Below are 27,957 nucleotides of genomic sequence, written 5' to 3'. Positions count from 1 at the left end.
TCCTCTCGCCTCCTGTAATTGGACAGTTAATCAATCAAATAGTTGAGCCTCATTTTCTGTTCTCGGCAGGTTGCCGGAGATTACGGCTGCAGTTTTTGCCGCTTTAAGACTATGCAGTGACAACACGGCCTCCGCACCACGCAGTCTAAACACACACTCACACTTTAGCACTTATTCTGGCTTTCCATGTGACCATTTTCAGTCATGGTGGCCCCTTAAAAACACATTTCTGTCTCCCCCTCGCTCTCTCGGGATGCATCTCCCCGGTGGGACTCCATTGTGGATTATCATTCAGTTTCCCCCTAATTATCTGCTGGGGTTTCTCTGTCTTTGACACGCAATTATCAAAGGCCCTAAATAATTTTCTTATTGCCTGTGTGTGTTTATGAAGTCGGGAGGAGACTCTGAAATGGAGTAGTATTTATCCCAGCGAGGGAGAGAGCAATGTCTGGAACATGTTTTTTTTAAACTGATTTTTAATTACTATTGTTTTTGTCTTATAGTTTTCCTCTTTATTAAATTCTCATGCAGAACAACCTTGTGCCTCTGCTCATATATATATATATATATATATATATATATATATATATATATATATATATATATATATATATATATATATATATATATAATTTTTTATTTTTTTATTTTTTTTTTTTTTTTGCTAAATTGCAGATGTAGACAGGGCTGCACAGGACGAGAGTTCATTCAGAGAGCAGTTGCTGCCTGGAAGGGGACAGCCTCGGGTTCTGGCCTGTATCTTATGCAGAGAAAACTCTTTTTTTTTTTTTTTTTTTTTTTTTTTTTTTTTTTTCTTTCTTTCTTCAGTGCACGTTGTGTATAGATACAGTTTGTATCTGTTACGTATTAAATAGGAATGAGTAATTTTATGTAATTTCATTAAAGATATATAAAATAGTTTTTATGTTAAAATGTTTCATATGCTACACTGTCAGACCAGACAGCGTGTACATTTATCATCCAGTCAGTGGATTGGATTAGATTAAGGTGCCGCTTCATAGATGGCGGTGTATCTGTGTGGTTTTTTTTTTTTTGGTAGTGGCCCAGACCAAGCAAGCTCACACACAGGTGACCTGGTGTAAGATCAAACTCTCTAAAACACACACACACACACACACACAGTCATCTTGCATGCCCATATGTGAAGTGAAAGGTCAGCAGCACGAGAGCGAATGTTCCAGCGCCTGTGCAGTGCCCGCGGGTGCAAGCATTCCCACATGTTCGCATTCTCCCTGCTCTCCTGTCTTTCACTTCTCAGATCAACTCCATGTCTACAGGTGTGCGCCAGCTAGCACCAAGCCCGGCCCCGTCTTAAAAACAATATGGCCGCGCTTTAATCCAGTCCTGGCAGGCGATGGAAGCGCAGAAGCCGCTACCGACGGGCCACAGAGATTAGGCGAAACGAGGCTTTTTCTTTCACACCCGTCTGTGTACACACATCCGCTAAGCCTGAGAGCAAACACCAGAGTAAACATTCGCTCAGAGCTAAAGTACTCCAAACTTGCAACTGGGGAGGGGCAGTTCCACAAAGCAAGGCTTCTCTGTTACCAAGACAACGTCAATCAAAGTGTGGCAGTTCACCAGCACATCTTATTAGATAATTATTGTGGATAAATGTATCAAAATTACTTATAGTAATTTTAGTAAAATTACTAATAGTAATAGTAAATTCATACTTACGGTAACTGTAATGGGATTTAGTACAATTAATATATCATATTACGCAATATCTTGTGTTGACAAGGCTGATATATTTTTTTTTTTTTTTTTTTTTTACTTCTTGATGCAATTAACTTTCCAATAAGTAAAATTATATTGGCAGTTTTAGCTAAATAATGCATTATGGGTTGTATGCCAACCACATTTGTGTCTCAGTAGTCAATAAAATAAAAAATGTAACATGCTTGGACTGCACTGAACACAGTATTACTAATCTTACCAAGTTTTTTTTTCATATATTATAAAGAATTCAATTGTAATTGAAAAATTAAAATGGACTTACCTATAAACTAATGTTATTGCATGTACGTTCTTCTTAATTAAGGAGTACATCAGAACTTTTCAATTTTTTAGTCCAATTACTTTATTTTTTAAATAGGGTGTTTGTAACTGGATCTACTGGGTGAAACATATGTGTTTTGTTTTATTCGTTTTTAAGTGTTTTAGTTTATTTTCCCCCCAGATGGATATCTTGCGATGTCAACAGATCATTTCCGTGAAGTGTCTGGTTTGGCTTTGTATGTGAGTGTGTGTCATCTTATGATGTTCTGCATATTCAGTGTATGTGTGTGTATGCATGCGTGCTTTTGTAAATGGAGGACATCAGTCAGAGAGCTGAGATTAATGTCGCCGGTGTGTTTACTTGGCGCTGCCCACCGTGTGAAGCAGATGTCTCTCCTCTGATCCAGAGTCAGCAGCGGACAGTGAGCCGCTGGAGCTGAGTTCAGCATGGTGCTCACAGTGCTGCCCTATGTTCAGTTACACACAACCTCACATCAGCCAGACACACAGAAACATGAGCAAGATCACACATCTGAAACAAGTTAACCAGTAAAACCTGTACCCATGCAAATTTGTTAATTAGCCACAGCATAAATTATTTCTATATATTTTATATATCTGTGTCTTATAGAAGGAAAGGATGAATGGGTTATGTCATGTGAGAATTGATGAAGTTGTGTTAGCAGGACTGCATCCGTTAGCATTTGTAACTGGCTGGGTAAAACAAGTCTGCAAAAAGGACATGGTGTACCTGTATTACTGGCTGATGGAGAGGACGTACTGGTCCAGAGAGAGAAATTTCAGCAATGTAAAAACTGTGCACACAGCATGCCATATTGCACACTTGGTAAAATAAGTAGTTGGACAAGGAATCTGTGTGCAAATACATTAAAATTATGTTGCATTATGGATATTGTTTTCAGGTTGTCGTTGAGAAAAATACTTCATTAGTAAAAAATGACAGTAATAATAAACATAACAGTATTTTCGGTTTTGTTTCTGCTTTTTTAAAAGTATCTGTGATCTTGACTGTAACGTTATTGTGATAGCATCATATCACCGGACACTCCTGCCCAGAGGTAACATTTCTCAGTTGCTTTCTGTCTCTCAGATGATTCAGAGGGAGGCACAGGTGAAGAATCGTGTGTGTGCCGTGGCCATGACTGACTCTGTACACAACGTCTGGCACCAGGAGGCCAACAAGTCCATACTGGAGTGGCTGCAGGAGGTGAGATCACACAAAAACACAAATACACACACAAACACGCAATAGGGCTGGAGCTAATTCTGAACACAGTATTCAGAAAAGCACAAATAGTTGTCGTCGTCTTCCTCCAGTTATCCGGGTCCAGGTTGCAGGGGCAGCATCCCAAGTTGGGAATCCCAGACAGCCCTCTCCCCAGCCACCTCACCCAGCTCCTCCGGCAGGACCCCAAGGTGTTTCCAGACCAGACTGGAGATATTATTTCTCCAGCGTGTCCTGGGTTGACCCAGGGGACCTCCTGCCAGCAGGACATGCCCAAAACACCTCCCCAGGGAGGCGTCCAGTAGGCATCCTGATCAGATGCCCGAACCACCTCAACTGGCTCCTCTCGATGTGGAGGAGCAGTGGTTCTACTCCCGAATGTCCGAGCTCCTCACCCTATCACTAAGGCTGCGCCCGGCAACCCTACGGAAGAAACTAATTTCGGCCGCTTGTATCCGCGGTCTCGTTCTTTCGGTCATTACCAGTAGCTCATGACCATAGTGACCATTGGGGCGTAGATCGACCGGTAAATCGACAGCCCTGCTTTCTGGCTCAGCTCCCTCTTCACCACGACAGATCGGTTCAGCGTCCGCATCACTGCAGACGCTGCCCCAATCCGCCTGTCGATCTCCTGCTCCCTTCTTCCCTCACTTGTGAACAAGACCCCGAGATGCTTTAACTCCTCCACTTGAGGCAGGACCTCTCTCCCGACCTGGAGTTGGCAAGCCACCCTTTTCCGGTCGAGAAGCATGGTCTCAGATTTGGAGGTGCTGATCCTCATCCCAGCCGCTTCACACTCGGCTGCGAACCTACCCAGCAGGAGCTGAAGGTCAGAGCCTGATGAAGCCAGGAGGACCACACCATCCACCAAAAGCAGAGATGAGATTCTCCTGCCATCAAACTCGACACCTTCCACACCACGGCTGTGCCTAGTAATTCTGTAAATATAGGTTATGAACAGAACCGGTGACAAAGGGCAGCCCAGGCGGAGTCCAACTCTCACCGGAAACAGGTCTGACTTACTGCCGGCTATGCGGACCAGAGACACAGGGAACAGGAATCCCTTGGGCTGCATGTTGGATAACCACTCTGCCCATCGACAACATGACATGGTTGTGTGGAGCCCCAATCACGCTGATGGTTATCAGTCAGCTGGCCGCGGTCAGAACTTGCTCCTCAGGTGCGCCTGTACACCCTGTGATGCCCTGTGTGGGAAAGCCGAGTGCCACACACAAGTGCCTACTCTTGACAAGACAGTGAATCTAGGGTACAATACATTTTAATTCTAGTTAAACTCTTAATATTATAACAAATTATAACATATTTGAATTATATTGGGTGGCCTTTTTTTATCATAAATGATGTAATAAACTAAAATGCGTAAAATGCTGTAATATCGTCAGTTAAATGTTCAGTTGTTTGTATAATCAATCGGTGACATACATAAAGAAAACTAGCTTTAATTTAAAATGCTTTCTCCCTGCACATTGAATTACTCTCAGTTCAGAGAGTGGAGTGAACACAGATACAAAGCAGACAGCAGGGCATTGCAGTTTGCACCCCTCCCTCGCTTCCATCACTTTTATCATTATCTGCCCCAGTTGGGCAGACTGCTGTGATATTTAAAAAAGATTTGTATTTCCATCCTTTCTCCTGCTATCCTCACACCATCAGATGTCACAAACAGATACCCCAGCTGTAGGCCCACACTGCTGTTAGTTCATGGATGGATTTTTTTTCTTTTTTTGATCCGTGCCCTTTCGGAGGTGAACGGGTTCCAGAGCAGCACCTGCGAATGCTCGAAAGTCTCATAATTCCTTGAGCGTGACCCTGCAACCTGGATATGCTAATACCACATACACATACCCCGCATGGCCAACAACCCACGAAACCAAAACCACTTTTATTTGATTTTCTTTTCTTATTGCCTGGATATAAATTTTAGTACAAAACAGCAGCTTGAAGGCATTTATTTTTGGGTATGGTTACACCGGCACCACACAACCACTGCTAGACCCGCAGATTATATATCTTGATCTGTTTCTCAGTTTTCCTTTTTATAACCTGAATACTTCATCATGTCCGTTCTCTACATTGTCATGTTGTACTGAAAGCACAAAAAACACTCACAAATGATTATCAAGAACAGGTTCATAAGTTCATTTTAGATCTCACAAACTCTGTGTTAAGAGTGTTTATGTGTGTGTTCGTGTCCATATCCTTTTTGTGTTTTATTGTGGATGGAGTTTAAACAGATCAGTCCACTTCTCTCCATTGTCTCATCTTCATGTACTAACAATCTCTCCCTTTCCATCTGTGTGTGTGTGTGTGTGTGTGTGTGTGTGTGTGTGTGTCTGTCTGTCTTGTGAGTTTGTGTGTGCCTTGTTGGATTTGAAGTGAGTGCTGGGACAGGTGATGCTGAGATAACAGGTCAGGCAGCGGACAAGTGACATCACAGCATTTGGGGGGTTGTGGGCTCCCTGGAGAAATTTAGTATGTATGCACACTTAGGATGACCCCCATGCAGGGAGAGATTGAATTAAATAGGCTACTGCAGGGAGGGATTTCTTAAAGGAGGTTGGATGAGGATAAGTAAGAGAGTAAAAAAAAAGTCTCTCGCCCACTAGCTCGCTCACCTTCTGGCATATTTCGGCGGCTCTCTGTATAAAATGGTCATAGATAGACTGTTGTGTGTCTGGCAACCTGTCATAGTCACAATATCTTCTGTCACTGCTACACACACACACACACACAAAGATGAATATAACACATTGATCTGACCAGCCTTAGAGCCGGAGGCCAGCACAGACTGTGATTATGCCCTGGCCTCCCACACTCTCCCTCAAGCACACAGAGATATCTATAGATAGGCTGCTAACCCACTGCGCCATGCAGGTAGACCTCATTCCATAAGGCCGATAGGGACATCGACAGCATCTGTTAAGGAAGACCGAAATCCCATATGAGGTCTGATATGAGATTGCAAATTTTCTGTTCCTCCTTAAATTCCTCTTATGGGCAATGAAATATTGTCCCCAAGCCAGTGTGATATGCTGGTTGTTACATAAAGATTACATGGCAGCTGTAATGTAAGATTACACGTAGCGTGTGCATTTAAACATTTCCCTCTTATCTCACAGTTGTAGCGATTGTGTTCATAGCTAAATGTACAGTTTCCCGTGTAGGCATGTGAGTCACGGATAATAGCCTGTGGAACATCAACATGTACAACTGGTGTCATGGCTCTAATAAAGTGTCCAATGAATATATATTAGCATGTGGCACAACTTAGAGATAACATTGAAACTAGGTGTTAGATGATGTTAGCTGCTTGGCATGGTCAACTTCCATGGTGGCAATTCATAGGCCGGAGTACTTGTGTTCTAATTCCGCTGACTCCTGTCCCACCAGGGCTGCGCCTCACACCAAGACGCGCTCTGGGTAAACCCTGCCACCGCTTAGCTGAACCGGCGCCAGCTTACGGGATGAATTTGTGAGTTGAGTGGATTGCAGGCCATTGATCCTGTGGAGGGGCATTCGAATCCTTTTAGTGTATGGATTGACTCACTGTGCTGTTATGCTCAGGTCAGGGTTTTTAGGTTAGCTGCAATAGGGAGCCCTTGACGTGCCTAAAGTGTTAACGTACATTATTAGCAATTTGGCTGCACCTAAGGTTGCCACTGTTAACAGCTTACACCACTAAATCCAAGTACAAGACAGAGCAAAACATGCTTCCTCAGGAAGCCCTGCAATGGCTTCTTTCCGGGCTGTAAATGTCAGATATTGGACAGATAATGAAAAAGAGTGGTGAGAAAAGAAAAGAGTTAAGACTGTTTGACATATGAATAATAGTCATTTTAATGTGGCATAATACAACAAGACCTGAGAATCGTGGTTTTCTCACATTTTGTCTATGCAATAAACAATAGTATCCCCCTCTCCCCAAAAAAGTGTTTTCTCCTCCATTGAAACTCATTATAAGAAAGCAGCATGAATTAATGTACTTGTTGGTGGGAGTCCCTTTGTCAAAGGTAAATTTGCAGACAGGTAATTAGAATCTGCCTGTGTATGAGTACATGGCATTTAATGGAAAATGCATTTTAACATTTTTGTATTTCCGGACATTTTTGTTTGGAAAAATGTACAAAAACCCATGAAATTCCATAAAGAATGTTTTAGAGAATCTGACTCATTGGGCGCATCATTCCACCTTCTGTGCATGTAAAGTTGGTGATATTATCACCATGCTTTGTAAAATGGGTTCACCAGTCAGATGTCTTAAATAAAAAGAATCTGACTGCATGTTTAATTTGGTATTTTGAGCATGATGAAGCAGTGGGTTTAAATGGTAAGGATTGAGAAAGTGGGTCAGTCATCGCTGTGGAACCTTGCCAGTTCGGCCTTAGTTTATAAAAACCTGTCTTCTGGCTGACAGATATATTGATATAGAAACAGAAATAATTGGATGGTTACTGGCTAGTAATAGATAACTAGCAAGCAGTTTATTTCTGTAACTCCTGAAGATGTGCTTCATGTGGCATCACCCAACATTCCTCACACAATATGTCTATTTTAGCACTTTTAAAATAGGCTCTAGCTAATGTCATGTACACGTTGTGCTGGTCATCCTCTAACCTTCTTACATTGTACGGGTGACTGTAAAACTCGAGTGCAGGTTCCCCCTTTTCTCTACTCCACCTGCACTAGCAGGACCCGTCTGCCACCTGCCTCTGGTCCACTGCCACCCTCTGCCAGACCCGTCAGATAAAAGAGGCGCAGTGAGACGCCACAGTCAGGTATCCTGCCACTCTCAGCCGGGGCATCCGTGGCTAAAAATACCCCGACCACACGGCTGTTTACCCATCAGCGTGTTTTTACCCGACAGCACCCACCCCAACCCCCCAGCAGTGGCAGCAGCACAAACACCTACACTGTGACAAAAAAAATGGATGAGGAGCTATTCTTTTTTTTTTTTTTGCTTCTAATATATGTTAGATTCTTTTCTCTATTATTTCTTTTTTAACTAGTTATACATTTTATTCTTTCTGCAGAAGTGCAGACTGCAGCTAGTTAACCTACCACAGTTGCTGTGTGAACATACAAACAAAAAATGCGTGACAGTGTTGTGTGTGAACAATCTGTCCACCCTGTGAGTGAATGCATACATGTACACACACACACACACACACACACACACACACACACACAGATGACAGTACTCCCAGTCGGCAGGGTTGGTGTGTGCTGGTGACCCTTGGGTAGCTGAGGGCCCAGGAGGTGACATGGGCTGTCAGACAGAGGTGTGATGGGACCCAGAGTTCTGTCAAGGGCCTGCCAAAGGTGTGTGTGTGTGTTTGTGTGTGTTCATCCAATGCACTGGCCAACAGGCCGTTGACTGCCTTTTGGATGCTTGTGGAGAATGTTTGGTGTGTGTGGAGCGTAAGAAAGAGATAGTGGTGGTTTTGTTGGGAGACATGAGAGTCTCCAGTAAGGCAGGACGGGTTGTGGTTGGAGGCTCCAGAACAAACTCAGCCCCAGATAAGGACTGATTAACACTCACACTGTCTCTAATCAGAAGCCGTAGTTTACACTGCTGCTTCTGACATGAAACATTATCTTATCACCCAGCAGAGTTTCCATACATTCCTGCAGAGGACTTCTGTCTTCAACACTGTGCATCTTCAACACTAAGATAGGCACACACACACACACACACACACACACACAAAAACGTGCATATGTGCAGATTACAGTAACTTTATTGGCTAAATTATTGTAATTCAGTTCAGCTCTACTTGATTGGTGATTTATTTAGTTTCCATCTCTCTGTTTTCAGCACTGCTGTAACTGGGTGTCCAGCTCAGAGTCGCTGGACACACCTGTGGAGACCATGCTGCCGGACTGCCCACGATACTCTGCAGGTAGGTGGCAGTGGAGCTCTCCACCCTGCCTTCTCTCTCTCTCTCTCTCTCTCTCTCTCTCACTCCCTCATCCCGTTAAACCCATCATATCATGTGGCATCTCTAGCTCCTGCACTTTTGGCGTCCCCCAGTATGTTTGGCTTCATTCGTTGGAAGCTCAATCCATGAGACAGTGTCCCTAATGCCGGGATTATGTGTGTAATCTGTAATCCGGTTGAAGGTCAGTGACAGGAGATGATGATGTTTACTTTCTTGCCCATGGGGGGATGGGCTGGGTGGCACGCAGGGCGTTTACCTCGTTCAACGTCACTAACATCACAAAGTCCATCTTTCTTTAGCAGCAGGAAGCAATTAAGGAATCTAAATTGATCAGATTCGCAGGCTGTCAGGGTTCACGACCTTTTCTTTTAGCAGGTGTGCTGCTGTCGCTTCACACTAAAGTCGAGGGCAAATATGATTGTTGTAAATTCTGCCACAAACCCTCCTGGCTTGCGGAACTCCCTCTGTAAACAGCAGATGTAATGTAGCGTGGCCGCCACTGCGGTGTTAACACACAGCCGAGACAGACAGACGGGCTGATGGATGGTGCTGCCTCCGCAGGCTCGACTGCCCCTTTGTTTACAGCAAAGCGCCATTGAAATTTTTAAGGCTATTCACAAAACCGCATAGGCTGCGCAGCATTATTTTGCAGCATGCGGCATCGCCATGTTCATTTACATCCACTTTTTCCCCCGTTTCGCCACTGACAGGCATTTATTTAAAACCATCACCGTTTTACACTCTGACGGTGGGGGCTTGTGCAGCCTTCTTTTGAGTTAGACAGCACTCTCCTGACGTACACAATCCGTCCGATTGGGCCAGGATGTAGACAAAAAGTTCAAAATGTCTGTCATGTAAAAACAAAAGCATTAACATCTTACATCATTTTTTTAAATACCTGGCCAACCTTCACTTCCAACCACAAAGACTGGACGAGGTGATTGTGGAGAAAGTTTGTGAGCGCAACAAAAGGCACGAGGGTGTGTTCACGTTCACTTCCTCTGGCTTCCTGATGTCCCAGCTAGCACTGTGGTAGGTCGGATGGGGGTGCCCCTGGTGCTGTTGGTGTGTGAACTGGTACCAGCATGATGTGCTGTTGGGCCAGGCAAAAATGGGGGCTTTTCAGAACGTGTGTGCGTGTGTGTGGGCATGTTTTGTCATGTTGTGCCTGCTATTATTCCAGAACAGTTATTTGCCCCTCGCATCTCTCGTTCCCTGCCTCCCTCGCTCCTGTAGAAGGTCACTGCATCAGCACTGGCAGTGCGGTGGGCTCTGGCATGGCGGTATTGGCGGGGAGCACAATGAGCCGGTGGAGATAAACTCGAGCAAATCTCCTCCAAAGCCACAGCCGCCCACCACCCCACCACCGGTCCTGCCCCCTTCCTGCCAGCCCGGGGAGGGATACGCCACCCACTCTTTGGGTGGCTGGTTGCGCCTTGGTATGGCTGCTATACACATTCTTGTCTTTCTTAGCATGAAGGATCTGACATACGGCCTCTCTCTCTTCTCTTTCTCATTGTCTTTATTGCTCTTCCAGTCTCTGGAGGCGGAGAACCTCATTCTCCACCACTGTATTAACTAAACTCTCACAGTTGAGTTTGACAGTGTTCCTCACTCAGCACAATAGCTGTACACAATCAGCATTAACGATTGTGACTGTCATGCTAATTTACGGCATTGAGTCAGATTCATGTCACGAGTAATAAAAATTGGTTCAAAATCAATGTTGAAAAAGAAGCAAAGACATAAATGACTCCCCTTATGACGGAGGCCATTTTGCCTCTTGCTGTTTCCTACCCTTTTTCCTCATACCTGTACTGGTGATCACTCATTACTGGCTGATTATTAATTAAAGGCAGAGCGGGGTTAATGTAAACAGTGATTAATGGTTTACAGAACTGAGGTAATGTGTGCCTCAGCTCCAACACAGTGCTTGCAACTCAGCCCACAATTAACCCTAATTACCTGTAACAAAGAGAACACAATCTACTCGTGTTCATTAATAAGATCTTGTGCTGTTGATTTAAGACATGACCTGACACCCACTCTCTCCTCATTCCTTAATATCAACTCAACAAAACTACAAAAATCACAGTGTAGAGAAAATTATAATCATATTATTCATTAGCATACAATCAGCATTTTAAGATTGAACTCTATTATATAAGATATAACACATGCTCATATGGGTGTCTGTCCAGCTCCAGCTCCAGTTTCATGGCGTTTAGTGACTTAGTGAAAATTGTGTCATTTATGTAATTGAATAGAAGGTTTGAACAGAATGAATGTGGGTTTCACAATATTCACTGCTGCATTATCAGTTCCAGTTTATTTCCGCAATCTGAATCTTTAGCAATCCAATAAAAAAAATAATAACTTGTGATAAAAAAGTGCGCACAGCACAAACATAGCACACACACACAGACACACTAGGAAGAGGAAGAGTTTGAATGAAAAAACACACCCCTCTTCTCACTACATTTGCCGTCAGCTGCAGTGTTGCTATGTTTCCATCATTCTTCATGGTGACGCTACTCTGCTGTTGTTCAGTGAGTTGTCACTCCACATCTGTCATTCACCACTGTTGTATGTGACACAGTGGAAGGTCTGTTGTCCCGTTCTCAACACTTGTAGTTTCTACCTCGGGCTCATCATCAATATAAATATTGACATCATCCAATTGACTCCTGGACCTGCAACTTAGATCCCATAATATTGGATTTATATATAATATTGTTTTAACACTGGTCTCACTGGTCCTGGAGCGAGAAGTGGGACGGATGAAAGTTATATGTATAAATATATTCCTACTTCCATCTCCCACCGTGCCCTTTCTTTCTCTCCCACCTCCTTGCTCTTGTTCTCCTCCTGACGCTCTGTTAGCGAGGATCAGAAGACACAGCCTTCATTTTTTATTCCTCTTTAAGGGTGAGATGGGCCCTAACCATCTTTGATCCGTGCTGCAGAACGGCGCTGCAGCCTCTGCCCTGCTTGACTCGGCTGAGGGTTTATGTAATGAGCCTGGAGACGCTGAGGGGGAAGAGGAAATTGTTTTTTGTGTCGCTTTCTTCTCCCACCGTGCCTGTCTGTGTTCCTGTCCCTCCTTTCTGTCATGTTCACTCCACCGCTCTCTTCTGTCGATTGCTCTCTAATTGGTTTGGAAGTGACAGGGTTAAATTCAACAGTTGGTTTGGAGGGAGGCGAATTTGTTCTTATTTCACCCCTGCAATAGTGACCATTCAATGGACACCGGGATTCCCGATTCTAAAAATCCTGTGAACCATACTTTTTCTTCACATTTATATGCATTCACTACTGTGCCGCAAAAGTGAACATTTGCCTGCAGTTCTGTCAAGAAGAACTTCAGAAGAATTATTTCTGAAGTTCAGCTGGTTTCTGCCAAACAGCTCTTAACCATAAGGGAGCAGAAAAAAATAAATAAAGGTTTGTACAGTAGTGTGTTCTTTATTATTTGATCAAATTGGTATAGTTGAGGAATTGAAGTCAAGGTAGTGGTACCAACATGCTTCGAACAATACCCACAATCCCTCTTATCTCCATTAACCCCTGGCCTTACAAGCGGCTCAGATGATTCTTAGTCACAAAGTGTAGCCAATCACATGAAGGCATGAGCATGTGGATGAGTTATCAAAAACAGAATAAACCCACTCAACATGAACAGAGCTTTTGCAGTCCTTTCATCAGACAGTGAAAGAATCAATATGTGTGTGTGTTTGGGTGTGTATGCATATGTGGGTGTTTGTGTGTTTTCTTATAGTTGTGTGAACCAGAGAGTTTGGCCTTCACTCATTCTCCCCTCCGGCCTTGTGTTCCATTATAACACATGCAGCATCCTTTCGCCCACCCAAACCCCTCCATTCCATTTACTCTCCAATCTCTCATTTTATCACAGTCTTTAGGAAAAGTAGTTGCTGAGCAACACAGGTCAGGTATGTATGTATGTATGTATGTATGTATGTATGCATGCATGTATATATGTATATACAGTACAGGCCAAAAGTTTGGACACACAGTCTCATTCAATGTGTTTTCTTTATTTTCATGAGCATTTACATTACATTACATTCTCACTGAAGGCATCAAAACCATGAATGAACACACGTGGAGTTATGTACTTAACAAAAAGTGGAGACTTGACCTCCACAGTCACCGGACCTGAACCCAATCGAGATGGTTTGGGGTGAGCTGGACCGCAGAGTGAAGGCAAAGGGGCCAACAAGTGCTAAACACCTCTGGGAACTCCTTCAAGACTGTTGGAAAACCATTTCAGGTGACGACCTCTTGAAGCTCATAGAGAGAATGCCAAGAGTGTACAAAGCAGTAATCAGAGCAAAGGGTGGATATTTAGAAGAAACTAGAATATAAAACATGTTTTCAGTTATTTCACCTTTTTTTTGTTAAGTACATAAATCCACATGTGTTCATTCATAGTTTTGATGCCTTCAGTGAGAATCTACCAATGTAAATGGTCATGAAAATAAAGAAAACAAATTGAATGAGGTGTGTCCAAATTTTAGTTTGACCTGTACTGTATGTATAACAAATCAGTCCTCTCTGTTGCTGTAGTCTTATGCTTTTGAAGGGTTGATCATGTGCAGACGAGTTACCCAGGAAAGTCCGTGTGACTACGCACGATCTTGTATTAGAACACGTACAGGTGTCCGAACCAGACAAAGGGAGACACAGGGCTGTGTGATTAATAAGTGGAAAATAATCATTTCGATTTTTACACCTGTTTATTCTAATGATGTTTTAAACTAAGGACATTAAACAGCAAAGATTGGATACTGATTCCATTGTAACTTTTTTCCCCCTACTGCACAGGCTCATTTAAGATGAATAATTGTACATACTACAGGCTGATATTAATGCCATTTTGCTGCAGATTGAGCTGGGTTGTATTGATTCTGAGTGTAATTAATCCTAAAATGTGATTGGTTTAACAGATATTTTACCCCCATCAATTTCCTCTCAGTCTGGGGCTTTGTGTTGGATGTGTACGGTTGCTTTCCAGCACACGGCAGCTCCAGATTTGCCCATGAGGGCTGCAACACATTGTGCTTTATTAGCCACTCAGATTTGTCCATTTGTCCTTCCACCACCCATCTCCTGGCCAATCATAGATGTGGAAATTTGGCAAAAATCCCCTAGATTTTAGTCCCCTAGAAATCCCCTAGAAGTATTATTATAATGTTAATAACTTCAACACATTATTTTTTTGTTGTTTGGAATTAGAGAGGATGATGCTTCAGGCACAACAAATATGATGTATTTTTCTCAGCCTGGTGATTATTTTCATGTAAATGTTTTATATATTTCATTTCTGATGGGGGGAATAAAACAGTACTTTTTATACTAAACTCTTACCATCTGTGTAGCATTTGGGTTGTGGTTTTAAAGAGACACATTTTTTGCTTTCTTTTTTCACAGATTAATGGGGATTTTTGTAAATCTTTGAGGTTAGCGCTTGCCTCAGTAGTCATATGATTTAAATGATGATGCTGAAGTAAAATTCTCAGATCTGCTTGTCTTTCCTCTTATTTAGAAAATTTTAACACTGCTTCCAGTCTGCAGCCTTCATATGTGACAAAACTCCATTCAATATCAATATCCTTCCTAAACTCAGTGATATTATACCTGTACAGTGCTGAATACTGCATCCTGTTTGGCAGCACATTTTTAAACCCACTAAGTCAAAGGTTTGAATTTTCATTATACTTATCATTATTGCAGCTGCACAGCCTGTTGCTCCAGGTGACCTGTACTGAATGGCAGTCAGATGGAAATGTCATTGGCTACAGTTCATCAGCAGCAGTTTGATTTGGATCTGAGGAAATTGCTAATTGCAACTGGCTTGTTACAAAGAATTTGTGGTTTACAATAAGTGTGGTACAGACTTTTTTTAATCTATGAGGTGGCTGTTACTATTTTTAACATGCATGTTGTAATAGCCAGAGAAATCATCTTGTTCTGAGAGCAAAAAAGTAGAAGTGGAAAACCTTGGACACAAATTCAGTGCAAGCAAATCTCGGCATTCCTTTTTCCATACATTTTTGTCGTTTATATGACTAATGTAGCTTTTGAAGTTGTATTTATATGTAAGTAACTGTATTTTGAAATTGTATTTATATGTAAGTAATTGTTATGGCTCGTGTTCATGGTGATGTGTCAGGTTAAAAAATGTTAGATGTCTGAAGGACAGCAGGCAGCCTTCGGTCTGAATCCCATCCTCTGCCGAATCCCTGTTTTTTATTTTTATTTCATGGCACATTTCCCATTGTGTTCACAAGCCTCTTAAGTGACCTGACGAGACCCCGAGTGCCAAGTCGCCCTGCGGTCAGTGAGGGGCCGCCGCCGGATTAGGCGGCAGCAGGGACATGGATCTCATATGCCCAAATGGTGCAGTGCACCAGGTGGGGGGAGGGTGAGCGGGCAGGATTTAGAGTTTAGAGCTGAGAGCGTGTGTGTTGTTGTTTTTTTTTTTTTGGCACCACGTTCTTTACACCGCTTGATTCAATAGGATTTGAGAGGTCCAGGAAGGGGACTTGTGTGCAGGACGATAAGATAGAGACTCACAATTCAGAGGACACTAACAAGCTTCTCAACATCCCTACTCCTCATCCCACACACACACACACATGCCATGCACTGCTCTATGAATTGGTATCAGGGTTAATAAAAGAGCACTGGCCTTTGGCTGAACCCGTCTCTGGGTTAATCAGAGTCACACAATCCAATTGTTTACTTATTTTCAATTACTTATTAAGCAGTTTTATCAAACTATTTTGACTAATTGATTTGCACTAAAATCAAGTGAACAGTGAATGAGGGGACTGTGTCTGCATCTTGAATTTGGGATCTAGGTATGGGGCAGGTCATGCCATATATCAACACACTACTAGCTAGCTACACTCCTGAACGCCCTATCAGATCTGTAAATGAAATGGGACTGAAAATTCCCTCTTCACGGGGTCTCCGATCCCAATCGACTCTATACTCCTTTGTTTTCCCTGGCTGGTGGAACAACTTGCCCTGCTCCATTCGAGTAGCCGAGACTATCACCACCTTTAAGAAGCAGTTGAAAACCCACTTGTTTAAAAGGTATTTCAGACGAGTCTTAACACTAACACACACACATGCACACACACTGCACAAAATAATAAATTTTTTTAAACAATTCCCAAGCATGTTCTTTTCCTGACAAGTTAAGCCTTATCAGGGCTCTTAGTTTTGTAAACTCAAATTCTATAGAAATCAAACGAGAATTGCTGGTGTCTTCCTCTTGTAAGTCGCTTTGGATAAAAGCGTCTGCTAAGTAAAGTAAAGTAAAGAACGTTATCTAATTTGTTCCATTGAAACATAAAGGTTCATTAATATAATGTGCTTTGTTCTGGAAAGTATACTTGGTGTGACCACACCCTTCTCTAATTTGATAAAGTATTTTTGCTCACTCAGGAATGTCTTTCAGTTTTCTGTCATTTACATTTGCAGTCTACTTGTATATGACTCCAACAGTCAAAATAATTACAGTCAAAGACGCACACATGCACACACTTTCATTCACTGTTAATCAATTAATTAAACTTGCATGTGTCACCTTTTTAATGCTGAACCAAAAACATAAAGTGCACATTACGCTGTTTGTTGTTCCAAATCTCATCCTCTGTTTTCACACACAATTAAGAATATAATGAAATGCACATTTAAAATGATTGTTAGAGGGGGGGGGGCAAGTAAACATCAGCTTTTTGAGAAGATACTAGGAATGTTCATAATTGCTGGATGATTAGAAAAGGAACATCCTTGAAGCTCCTTGAGATATAATCAGCCCTAAATTAAAATATTTAGTTATTTCCTTTATTTAACAGAGAAAAATGAGGGGTGAAGAGAATATTATTCATATAAATGTGTAAACAAACTCATCTGAATGTTTTTCCCTCTCCCTGAGTGTGTTGCATTGACCTTGTGCTCATCTGCTGAGTGCAATGATGTCTGGGTGACAAAATAAAAAATGTATTATGTGTCTGCAGACAAGCGACAGTGTGTGACACATGGTGAGGACTGCACTGGAAAATTAGGTGAAATATTGCAATTAGCCGAGCACTTTTCCCTTCTATAGAGCTGGTGAGATGGCGTCAAGGGCCGATAAGCCCAGAGTGTTTGTGGTCTGGAGACGAGTAATTATGAAACACAGTAGAGGTGGGGGGTGCTGGGGGTTTATTCCACCATGATGCTCCTAATCCCAAACCCGTACACGCGTCTCTACAGCTTTATTAGCGCCAATGTAATAACTGTGTAATTCACATGCCATTAATGTGTAATTAACTCAATGTTATGGTGGGTTTTTTTATGGTGCTCACAAATGCCTACACATATTAAAATAATGGCAAAAATAACACAAATGATTATTGATCTATTATCCATATTGACATTTTATTGGCATTTGCATGAGTGTATATGTGTGTGAGAGAGAGGGAGAGGGCGACAGTGTAATCACAGTGACCTTTATGTGACCAGTGTTATCACGGTTATCACCTCTCCTGCCTGCCATCAAGGAGAGCGAGAGTGAAAGAGAAAACGAGTGTTAGAGTGGTGTGCGGCGTGTGTAGGCTGTGTTAAAGACTTATCTTATCAGCAGGGATGTGTGTGTCCATTCACTCACACTCATCCATCCCGGAATTTAAAATCCATCTTCTGGAAAGAAAGGGGAGGTGAGGATACACTCAGTATGGATGGATGGATGGACTGACAGATAGATTGATGTAATGGACACTACAGATGCTTAAGTTCCCTTTGGGGTAAGTTTGGGGAAGCGGGGGTAGCTGATGTCCTTAAATTCACTAAGGGGTCACCTGTAGGCCGTCACCTATGGGTTCCTCATCACCCAGCACTACTAGAAGGGAGTAATCTGAGGTGACCCCCAAATCCATATTGCTGTTTTAATCCCGGCTCTTTTTTTTTCCTTTGAACATTGCTTTCTGCTTGCCTTACATCCTGCTCTCCACCACTTTCCTCCAGATAAAGTCCAGTGTGTTCATTTCCTGCTCCACTCTAGCCACGGTGATAGCGTAGCTTAGCGCAGCGGCGTTAGCGCTCTGGCGCCAGCCATGGTTCCGGGGGAGAGTTTGGTGGAGGCAGTCTGGCAGCGGGCCGGCTATCGGGCAGTAATTAGTATAGCTAACACCTGCAGATGAAGGGAGTCAAGTCTAGGTCAGGGCAGGGACTTCAAGGGTCTTATCGGGTTAGGGTTGGAGGGTCGGAGCTTTAATCTGAGCGCTGCCTGGGCAGATTTGCCCAGATTTACAGTGACCTCTGACCGGGAGGTGCTGCTCCTGATCACATGTCAGCTCAGGCTCCTGTCAGCCGGCCACCAGCAGCGCCACTGCTCTCTCTCCCTCCCTCTCAGTCTGGCCATCCTTGCCTCTTGCTCTTAATCTGTACATATCTCTTTTTCTCTCTCTTTGTCTCATTCGGTTCACCCCTCTCTCCTTCGTTGTCATCATGTCCCATTCAGACCACTACTGTCTCGCCCCCCTGCTCTCTACTCTGTCAGCCTCCCCACATTTATCTGTTTAACTAGTAATGCAGTGGGGTGTTTTGTGCTTGTGCCTGTATATCTGTGTGTCCGTGTCACTTGCATGACCTGAATCCTACTGGATTAAAAGGAGGAGAGAACAGCATTACTAGAACATTTCCTATTCAACTCTTTCCCAATGACTGGCCTGAACAACATGGCGCTTAGATATATGTATATGTGTGTGTGTGTGTGTGTGTGTGTTTTTTTTTTTCTTTTTCTGAAGTTTAACTTACTTACAACTCACATATTTAGTGCTTAGTGTTTACATTAATTTCTTCACATGAGGTTCTTTTTGTTAACTCAATTTCTCATATTACTCATAGCAAACTTCATCCTGACCTTGCTCAAATTCTTTAGTCTTTATCTTTCAGCCAGCTCTCTTTTTCCTGGAAAACCACATTAATAGTGTTTAGGTCATCATCCTCTTTTCTCTCAGTACAGTAATCCCATTTTCTCTGCTGCCACGAGTGTCAGCAGATGTTGGTCAGAGGACAGCTCTCCCATCCTGACACTGTCCTCGCAGCTGTTCATCACCCTGTTTTACCTCCCACTATCAAAAAGGAGGGAGCGTTGCTCTCCTGGCTCCACTTTTGTGTCTTTATTTAACCCAGTCTTTTGTTGAGCAATTGCTGTGATGTGTGAAATGTGTGCAGTAATGTTGCTGCCAAAACTTTTCTTTTTTTTTCTTTGTGTGTGTTCATTGTGTGTTGTCATCCTTCCCCGCAGTCTTGCTCCATTAATGAACACGTTAGAGGGAGAAAGAGAGATCAAGGGAAAAGTGAGGGGGCTTGGGAAGGCTCCCTGCAGTACGCCGCTCTGGCTCAAGACCAGAATATCTCTCCCTCCCTCTAACTCTCCCTCTCTTTCTCTTGTTTTCAGCTCAGTGGCATCACTAGGCCCACTTCCAGCTTTACATTGACCCTTTCGCCAGAGACCACTCCTACCTCATTCCAGTGATCCCCCCCATCTTTTGCCTACCCCTCCCCTTCTTGTTTTTAAAAATGTCTTCATAAGATTCTCAATTTGAGATGCATTTCTCAAATAAGTGACAACAATTGTTTTTTCCGGGGGGTTCTTTAAAGCGAATACAGATTAACAGTTACTGTTTCTGCTGTGATTTGTCAGATAATTTTGTTTGTATTATTAAGGGGGAAATTTAGCTTTGCTGACCCCTGATAAAAAGACAGACACAAAATGTGATCGTAAAAATGACCTGTCGTGTTAAACAAAGCCACTTACAGTTTGGTGCCTTCCCTTGACGTATTCCTGCTTTGGGAAAAGACTCTTTCCTTCCGTAATATCAGTAAGCAGGAAATGGCACCATTGTGTCATTTAAAGAGCGATCACTGTGGCCCGCTTTCATCAGCAATGCGATGTTCTGCAGTAAACATTCTGAGACGCTGATAGTGATGCATCACAATGACACTCAATATTTTTAATGGTATTAAAATTAGGATTGTAACGATCTTTTAGTTGTATTGGGCACATTGGTGTCAATGTTACAATTTCAAAAATTTATTAAATACAAAAAAAAGAACCTAATTGTGTGCCCTAGATTTATATCTAAAATGTATAAATTTGTAATGTCTTAGAACTAGGAATTGTGGTCAGTGGTCTTTGCAGCATATGTAGGCCAACAACATTTTTGAGTGTGATAATAGTTATGTATGTTTTTGGTTGCTTCATTTTATTATGCCCCTATTGATGCTATATATTCAAATTTACAAAACTTCATGATGTTTTATCGTATCACTGGTCCATTTATGATGACCCATTCCATCCTCTCTTTACTTGGTCTTATCAATGTGAAGGGGACCATTGTGTAATGGATTGATCCTGTTACAACCCTTAATTCAGAATATTGATATATAATCATATTCATTGCTAGTTGCTGAGTTTTTTGGTTTTGACTTCACTTCAGTGTACAGGGCTTGATGACTATGTGTGTGATCTGTACATCAGTCATCCAAAAACACACTCTCTCTGTTCCATAGCCATTGATTTGGTTGGCCATGACCTGGCCAGTCTATAGCAGGTCATTGCTCTTCACTCAGAGTGTGTTTAATTACACCGGCCGTTGTGTCCGTCCATCTCTCTCTTCCCTTTCTTTTGCTCTTTCTCTCTCCTGTGTGAGGGTGAGTTGTGAGAGGTGTTTGTCTGCAGCCATCCAGACGATCAATACTCTCCCATTTAGAAGAGTCTAAGGTCAGGCCTCAGTGCTGATAATCTGAATTGTTTTGTTAGGAAGTCAAAGGTCAGAATATATATATATATATATATATATATATATATATATATATACACACACACACACACACACACACACATACATACACACACACACACACACACACACAATCTGTTTCAGCCAACTCTGGGGCAACAAGGGGCGGTGGTGGCCTAGTGGGTAAGGAAACAGACCTGTAATTGAAAGGCTGCAGGTTTGAATCCAGAACCAGCTACAATCAGCTATCACTTCATCACTCAGAACAACCTCCTGGATCCTAAACAGTCTGGCTTCAGAACAGCTCATTCTACTGAGACTTCTGAGAAGCTACATGTGACCAGATCGGCAAAACTGTCATCGATACCACACTGTAAAAAGTAATAAGTTGACTTTACTTAGAAAAGCCATGGAAACTGATTGCCTCAAAATTCTCAAGCAAATTAGGTCATACTTTTTGACTTGATACTACTTACCTCATCTTTGTAGAGTTAACTTGTGTATTTGTAGAGGTTACCATAAAACATCAGTACCGGTAACTAAATTTCAAAAGTTAAGCTAACTTACAGTTTTAAGTTGAGCTTAATAAGCATACCTTAACATACCTGCTTGTTCATTTTACTAGAAGAATTTATGTAAACTGATTGCCTTAAATTTCTCAAGCAAGGTGTACTCAAAGTTTTAAGTACACATCTAAGAATGTGCTGGTGATCTAAGAATACAAAGACACAGATTTGGCACGAAACTAGAACATTTATTTGCTCTATAGACATTACTTAAGGCATGCCTGTCAACATGGGCTGCCAAAAACAATTTAGACTAAATAAATAAATAAAACACATACTGCACTTAAAATAAAGGACAAAATTCTTCTCTCTCTCTCTCTTAACATCTTTACAAAGGGGTCAAGACACTGAACAGTCTTAAATTTTAAGCTTTCCTAATATAGTTCTCTTCAAAATTGTCTTCTAATAAAACTCTTATAAATCTAACTAACATTAAGTAAACAACTGGAAATCAGTGTAGTACTGAACATTCACATCATGGCAATGACATATTATTGCATCAAGCGATTTTTAGTGATTGGATTTTAGGTTTGAGTGACTTATGACCAAGAGACAAAATCACTCTCTGTATGAAATCAAATGTGCTCTTCAGAGTTGCAGGATACTCTAAGTTTAAAGCATAAATCAGTCCAAAGAGCAGACACATTGCTTGTGGAATATTTTCCACGTTATCCACAACCACGGTACCTTCCAAAATGATAGCTATTGTTGTGGCATCAAGATGCAGGAAGTAGGGTAGTGTTGCAGTTGCAGAGTGCTCGGGAATCACCGTCAGAATTCCAATTGTAATGTCGGACAAGTCTTCATTGTCGTCACAGTCCTAAAAACAGGGCAAATAGCAATAATGAGGTCAAAGTAAGCCACAAAATATCTTTAAGAGCAGATATGCACATTAAAATGTGAAACTAAATTAATAACACCATAATATGTTTAAATTTACAGGCGTTTTCAATCAGGACACATCAGTGTATGCAGGAAAGAATACGGACATTTAAACCCTTGCCTACCCCTTACTTTGTTTCAGTTTCCTGACTGTTCAGATCTCAAAACTGTTTAAAAAGCAATTTGAATGTTAAATAAGAATCACATCACAAACAAAACTACTTACAAAACAGGTCTTGTAAAAATCTGTGGGGTCCTCCCCGAGAAGGAATGGTAGTCCATGAAGAACGGCGGTTCGTCTCGCGTTGATGTTGGATTTCTGCAAAGTTATGATAAAAATTTCTACTTAATGAGACTAACACAAAAGAGAGCAAGGAACAACAGTAAAAGAAACAGTTGTTTTAATATAAAAAAATTGTGATCTGTCTGAGGAGCTTACATCATTTTCAATCTCGGGCAGAATCTTAAGTTGTCTCCCTTTAGTCCTGAAGATATCGATGAAACGTTGAGTGAACTTGTCCAGTTCTTGAAAGAATTCTGATTCCAAGTTTTTGCCAGATATGCGACTAAACTCTGTAAGAATAAAAAAAAATTGTGACAAACTGACATTAAGCAATCTGATGTGTAAGTATGAATTAAATATCGATCTAAAAAGTGGTTAAAGGGATAATTTATCCAAAAATCATAATTTACTTGCCCTCAGGTAGTTCCAAAACTGTATAAAATGTCTTAGTTCTGCTGAACACAAAAGATGATGTTTGCCAGTACCAAAACAGATCTCATCCCCCATTTACTTCCTACTATGGTAGTAAATGGAGGATGAGATCTGTTTTGGTACTGAGTAAATGAAGTAAATGAATTTTAGTTTTTGGGTGAACTATTTCTTTAATGATTATAAAACCAATGTAGACAAGAATATTTACTCACCTGGCCACCTTTCCACTGTATTCTTCACTGCAGGCTCCTTCTCTATCAGTTCTTTTCTACGCAAGGCAAATGTAGAATTCATGTTCTGGGCTATCAGTGCAGAATTAACATGACGTTTCTTCATATCTTCCACCATCTCCTTCCTTTTGGACTCCATGCTGGCTTCATCTTCACGACTGGGGAAGTTTGGTAGAAAATTGATTTCAAACCTCTTGGGTCTTTTGATGTTTCTCTGAGGCTGCTGTCCTCTTCTTTTTTTTTTCCACCATTTATGGATACCTCCAAACATCCAGCTCGACACAGTTTTGAGTGGTCAGAGGCTGTTCTTGTTGCACATTATCTACACTATGTGTTGCAACATACAAAAGAATGTCAGATTTCAAATGCTCCATGCTCTCTACATTTATGGGAATTAAATGTAGAGTAGACATTGCTCTCAAAATTGCAATTGTTGTATGGACACTGCACAGTTTCGTGATTTTTGAGATGCTGCTGCAAATGAGAAAACAAACAGAACTTATGCATGAATTTAAGCCACCAAAATAAGCATACACTAAATAAAAAAAACACAAAATATGTTACTAGCTTGTTAATTAAGATATCCTCATTCAGGCATCGTGTTGTTCATTTCTATGTGAACGATGTGCAGATCGAACGTTCTAAAAAGAATGTTCACGAAGGCTGCACGGGTTTTTACACATCATTACTTACAACCGATTAAAATAGTGTACAAGCTGTGAATAAAACGAGTGTTCAGTAAAAATCGATTTTTGCAACGTAGCTAGTAAGCCATTGGTCCCATTCCACATAAAACTACTTCAATATGCCTTTTTATGTATTTTCCTCTTTCCTCACAACTAGCAAATGAAAATTATATTTAAGTTTTTAATGAGTAATACAATGACTCTGGGGTTTATAAACAGCTCATTATGAGCATACTTACTCTTGTCTATCCTGAAGAGGCTTGAAATTCAGGGCTCAGCATGGCAGTGGTTTGCTTCCTACTTTGATGAGCGATCTTACCAAGTGAATTGGAAAGGATCCACCTCTGCCTCACATAGACTCTCCACTGGTGTCCCTCAAGGTTTAGTACTAGGTCCTCTCCTTTTCTCCCTCTACACGAGATCACTTGGTGAGATCATTTCCTACCACTTTTCTTACCATTATCCTACCACTGCTATGCCGAAGACACACAACTCATCAACTCATCTTTCCCGCTCATGAAGATTTCTTCTCTACAATATCAGATGAATCCATTCTTATCTGTCAACACAGGCCACCAAGATACTGGTTCAGTCCATAGTAATCTCACGACTGGACTACTGCAACTCCCTTTTAGCTGGTCTACCTCTATGTACCATCCAACCTCTACAACTAATACAAAATGCAGCAGCACGACTGATCTTTAACCTTCCCAAATTCTCCCACACCACCCCTCTGCTATGTTCCCTCCACTGGCTCCCTAGAGAGCCAGTGGAGGGAACTGTCCTCCAAAGCGAAACATGAAGTAGCACCATCCTACCTCACAGCCCTTATTACACCTCGCACTGCATCTCGTATTCTCTGAGCCTCCAGTACTGCTTGCCTGGTCCCTCCATCTCTGAAGGTATGAGGAAGACACTCATCTAGACTCTTCTCTGTCTTGGCCCCTTGGTGGTAGATTGAACTTCCCTTTGAGGTCAGAACAGCTCAGTCCCTGAGCACCTTCAAACGGCAGCTCAAGACAGACCCTCCTCTTTAGAGAATATTTAGATTAACTTTCTTATTGTCTGACTTATGTATAGAAACTACAACAGTGAATAAAAAGTGAATAAAAAGATTGTTTTCATAGTCGGGGGTCCTAGTGAACCAGAATTGAAGTCGCTCTGGATAAGGGCGCCTGCCAAATACCTTAAATGAACCACCACTGAGGTGCCACTGAGCACAGTACCGTCCCCACACACTGCTCCCCGGGCATCTGTCATGGCTGCCCATTGTTCACTAAGGGTAATGGGTTCAAAAGCACAGGGCACATTTTCATGAACTTTGGTGAATGACAATCTTTTCAATTTCACCTCTGACACAGAACCAACAAGACTCTGAAATGAATTAGAAATGGGAGGGAAAAATCATATTCATATTTGTGAAAGCAACAAATATATTTAAATATGTCCCTGTTGTACGGAGCACTGCTGTGCCTGGTGGCAATATCCTAATGAAGAAATTTCTAAATTAGGTGACATTTTGCTGGTCAACACCTAGGGTCTAACTTTTAAAACTGTTTCTTAGATAGTGAGTCAGGGTAAGGGTTAAGCTCAGAAGAATGCATCCTGTCCCATGGAGGCATTTTCTGCTTCACGTTGGGTGTTTTTTGCCTCTGCAATGTGCTCAGTGTTTTAGAACCCACAATACAATTATTGACTTGATTTGTAGCAAGGATTTGTGGCTTTTCTTTCCCTCCTGACTTTGGATTGTTCATGTAATTTGTTTAAATGAAATGTTCTGCTGTTGATTATTGGCGCTCGTTCAGACCATCACTCCTATATAAAGCTATGCAAAAATAAGAGCCCCAGCCCATGTCCAATCTTCTAAATATTGAACTTCAACAAAAGAAATGTGAAAACAACAAAACAATTATCACATTACGACCTCAACCAAATTACACAGAGAACTACATTTATAACATTTCATAAGGCAAAGCATATTTATTTTATTATCTAATAATGGGTATAAACTTGGTGTAACATTATTGTTTTTTTCAGTATTTTGGCCTCTTGCAGCTAATAACACTTTAATTCAAATATGATTATTAAGTAGATTATTTATGATCATCAGTTGAGAGACAAGAGAATATTTTTCTATGTCTATGCTAAATCTATGCTCTTGCCCACTTGCCCATTTGCCCGTAACTTGTCAGTAATGTAATGTCAGATAAGTGTATTTATTATTCTAGGTCCTCAGAAAGATATAAAAACCAACTTGTGTGTGTACTACCAAGGAAGCTGACTTTGGACTCCTGACCCTGGCTCAAGCTCCCTGCTGGGTCACCGTCATGTCGTCTGTCTCCTCTCTCTGCGGCAGTTCAGACTTGCTGTATCTGTGTAATGACTGTCTGCAGGTCAGGTGGGGGTTAGAGGCTGAGGGAAGCAGAGAGAGCCCCATGCTGGGGTTCATCATTAAACCATTAGACGACCAGTGGGACTGTTGGCTTCACAGGTGAGTGGCTGCTGCTCTCTGTTTACTAAAGCGGAGCCATACTCAGACATAACAAACAGCAGAAACAATTCCCACGCCACGCCCTCTGATCTTCCCTCACCTGCTTTTTAAGAGAAAAACCTCTTTAACCTTAGTCTGTGTGTGTATTTTTGCTACTTTCAAACATATATCTATATATCCATAGGTTTGTTGTGTTATATAAATGGCATTTTTCAGGGAGGGTATTGAAATATTCCTTCTTTCTTTCCTCTGCTTTCCTATGATCAATACTCCTAATGTCCTGTGTGTGTGTGTTCTGTAGAGGTTAATGAATTGCAACTCTATTGATTTCCATGGGAAACGTTTCTATCGTACCAATCTGAAAAAATATGTGCATGTTTGAACTCATGTTCATATTGTGTGTGTGTGTGTGTGTGTGTGTGTTATGAACTTATGGAGATTGTGTATTGACGAGAAGGGTCTGGAGCCAGTTGGAAAATAAACTTGCATTCTGCGGTCATTACAACATCACCCCCACCTCAAGCCAGTCAATAAGCTATTATATCCATGCAAATTGTGGCTAAATCAGAGTCCTGACATATCGGAATTATTCTCCCAGCTCCCGTTGCCCCCTTATACATCATTATCAGCATGGCAGCAATGGTGTGTAATATTTGCCCTCTGTTATGTATCTTCTGAGCTTTTTTCCCATTAACCCAGAGGACAAATAGCAAAATGAAAATGAATGCCTCTTGCCTTTTTATTTCTTCATTTATTAAAAACAGCATTTACACGTCAGGACAAAGGTCTGTTGCGTGTCCGGGGTATGCGGCTGAGGCCTCTTTTCGCTCAGGGGCCGGAAAATGGTGTAACGGATTCTAAAGGCTACACTTGTACACCCCGGGATGTCCTTGTCCTTGGAAATGTCAATAGGCAGTGAGCGCAACGCGAGTGGAGTCGTCAGGCCGGGATGCTGATAACCCTGGGGGCGAGTGGGCTGCTGTGGCCTCAATGATAACCTGCAGTCCTTGTACGTGAGTTTTTTTTGTTTTTGTTTTTTTTTACCAAGAAATACAACTTGGCCTGAACCTAGCACACAGGGCACTCATTTGAACCTGATTAATACCTTTAACTATGAATTGTTATAGTATACTCACCATTAGGTAATAATCTACAATGAGGTTTACAAAAATTATGATGGTTTTATTCAGGTCTATGAGTTAATCAAGTATTCATATATATACAGTGGGTACAGAAAGTATTCAGACCCCTTCACATTTTCACTCTTTGTTAAATCACAGCCATTTGCTTAAAACATTTAAAATCATTTTTAAAATTCATTCCTCATTAATGTACAC

At 41.7% G+C, this 27,957-nt stretch overlaps 1 protein-coding gene and 1 long non-coding RNA gene across 2 annotated transcripts in view; one reads left to right on the top strand and one right to left on the bottom strand.

The window, feature by feature from the left end:
* arb2a (ARB2 cotranscriptional regulator A) overlaps nt 1–27,957 on the top strand; it is a 131,811-nt gene that overhangs the window by 81,139 nt on the left and 22,715 nt on the right. Inside the window, exons 9-10 of the mRNA XM_028978045.1 lie at nt 3,134–3,250; nt 9,105–9,189. Of these exons, the coding sequence (XP_028833878.1) occupies nt 3,134–3,250; nt 9,105–9,189 (202 nt within the window). The remainder of the gene's footprint in view (nt 1–3,133; nt 3,251–9,104; nt 9,190–27,957) is intronic.
* LOC114789020 (uncharacterized) lies at nt 22,235–23,069 on the bottom strand. Its single transcript, XR_003749604.1, has 3 exons — nt 22,938–23,069; nt 22,725–22,817; nt 22,235–22,436 (listed from the first exon to the last, which is right to left on the bottom strand). It is a non-coding gene; the product is annotated as an uncharacterized LOC114789020 (long non-coding RNA).

Source organism: Denticeps clupeoides, chromosome 1 (genome assembly GCF_900700375.1).
Source record: "Denticeps clupeoides chromosome 1, fDenClu1.1, whole genome shotgun sequence".
In the NCBI taxonomy this organism is placed as follows: domain Eukaryota; kingdom Metazoa; phylum Chordata; class Actinopteri; order Clupeiformes; family Denticipitidae; genus Denticeps; species Denticeps clupeoides.
This window is presented reverse-complemented; position numbering and strand designations above follow the sequence as displayed.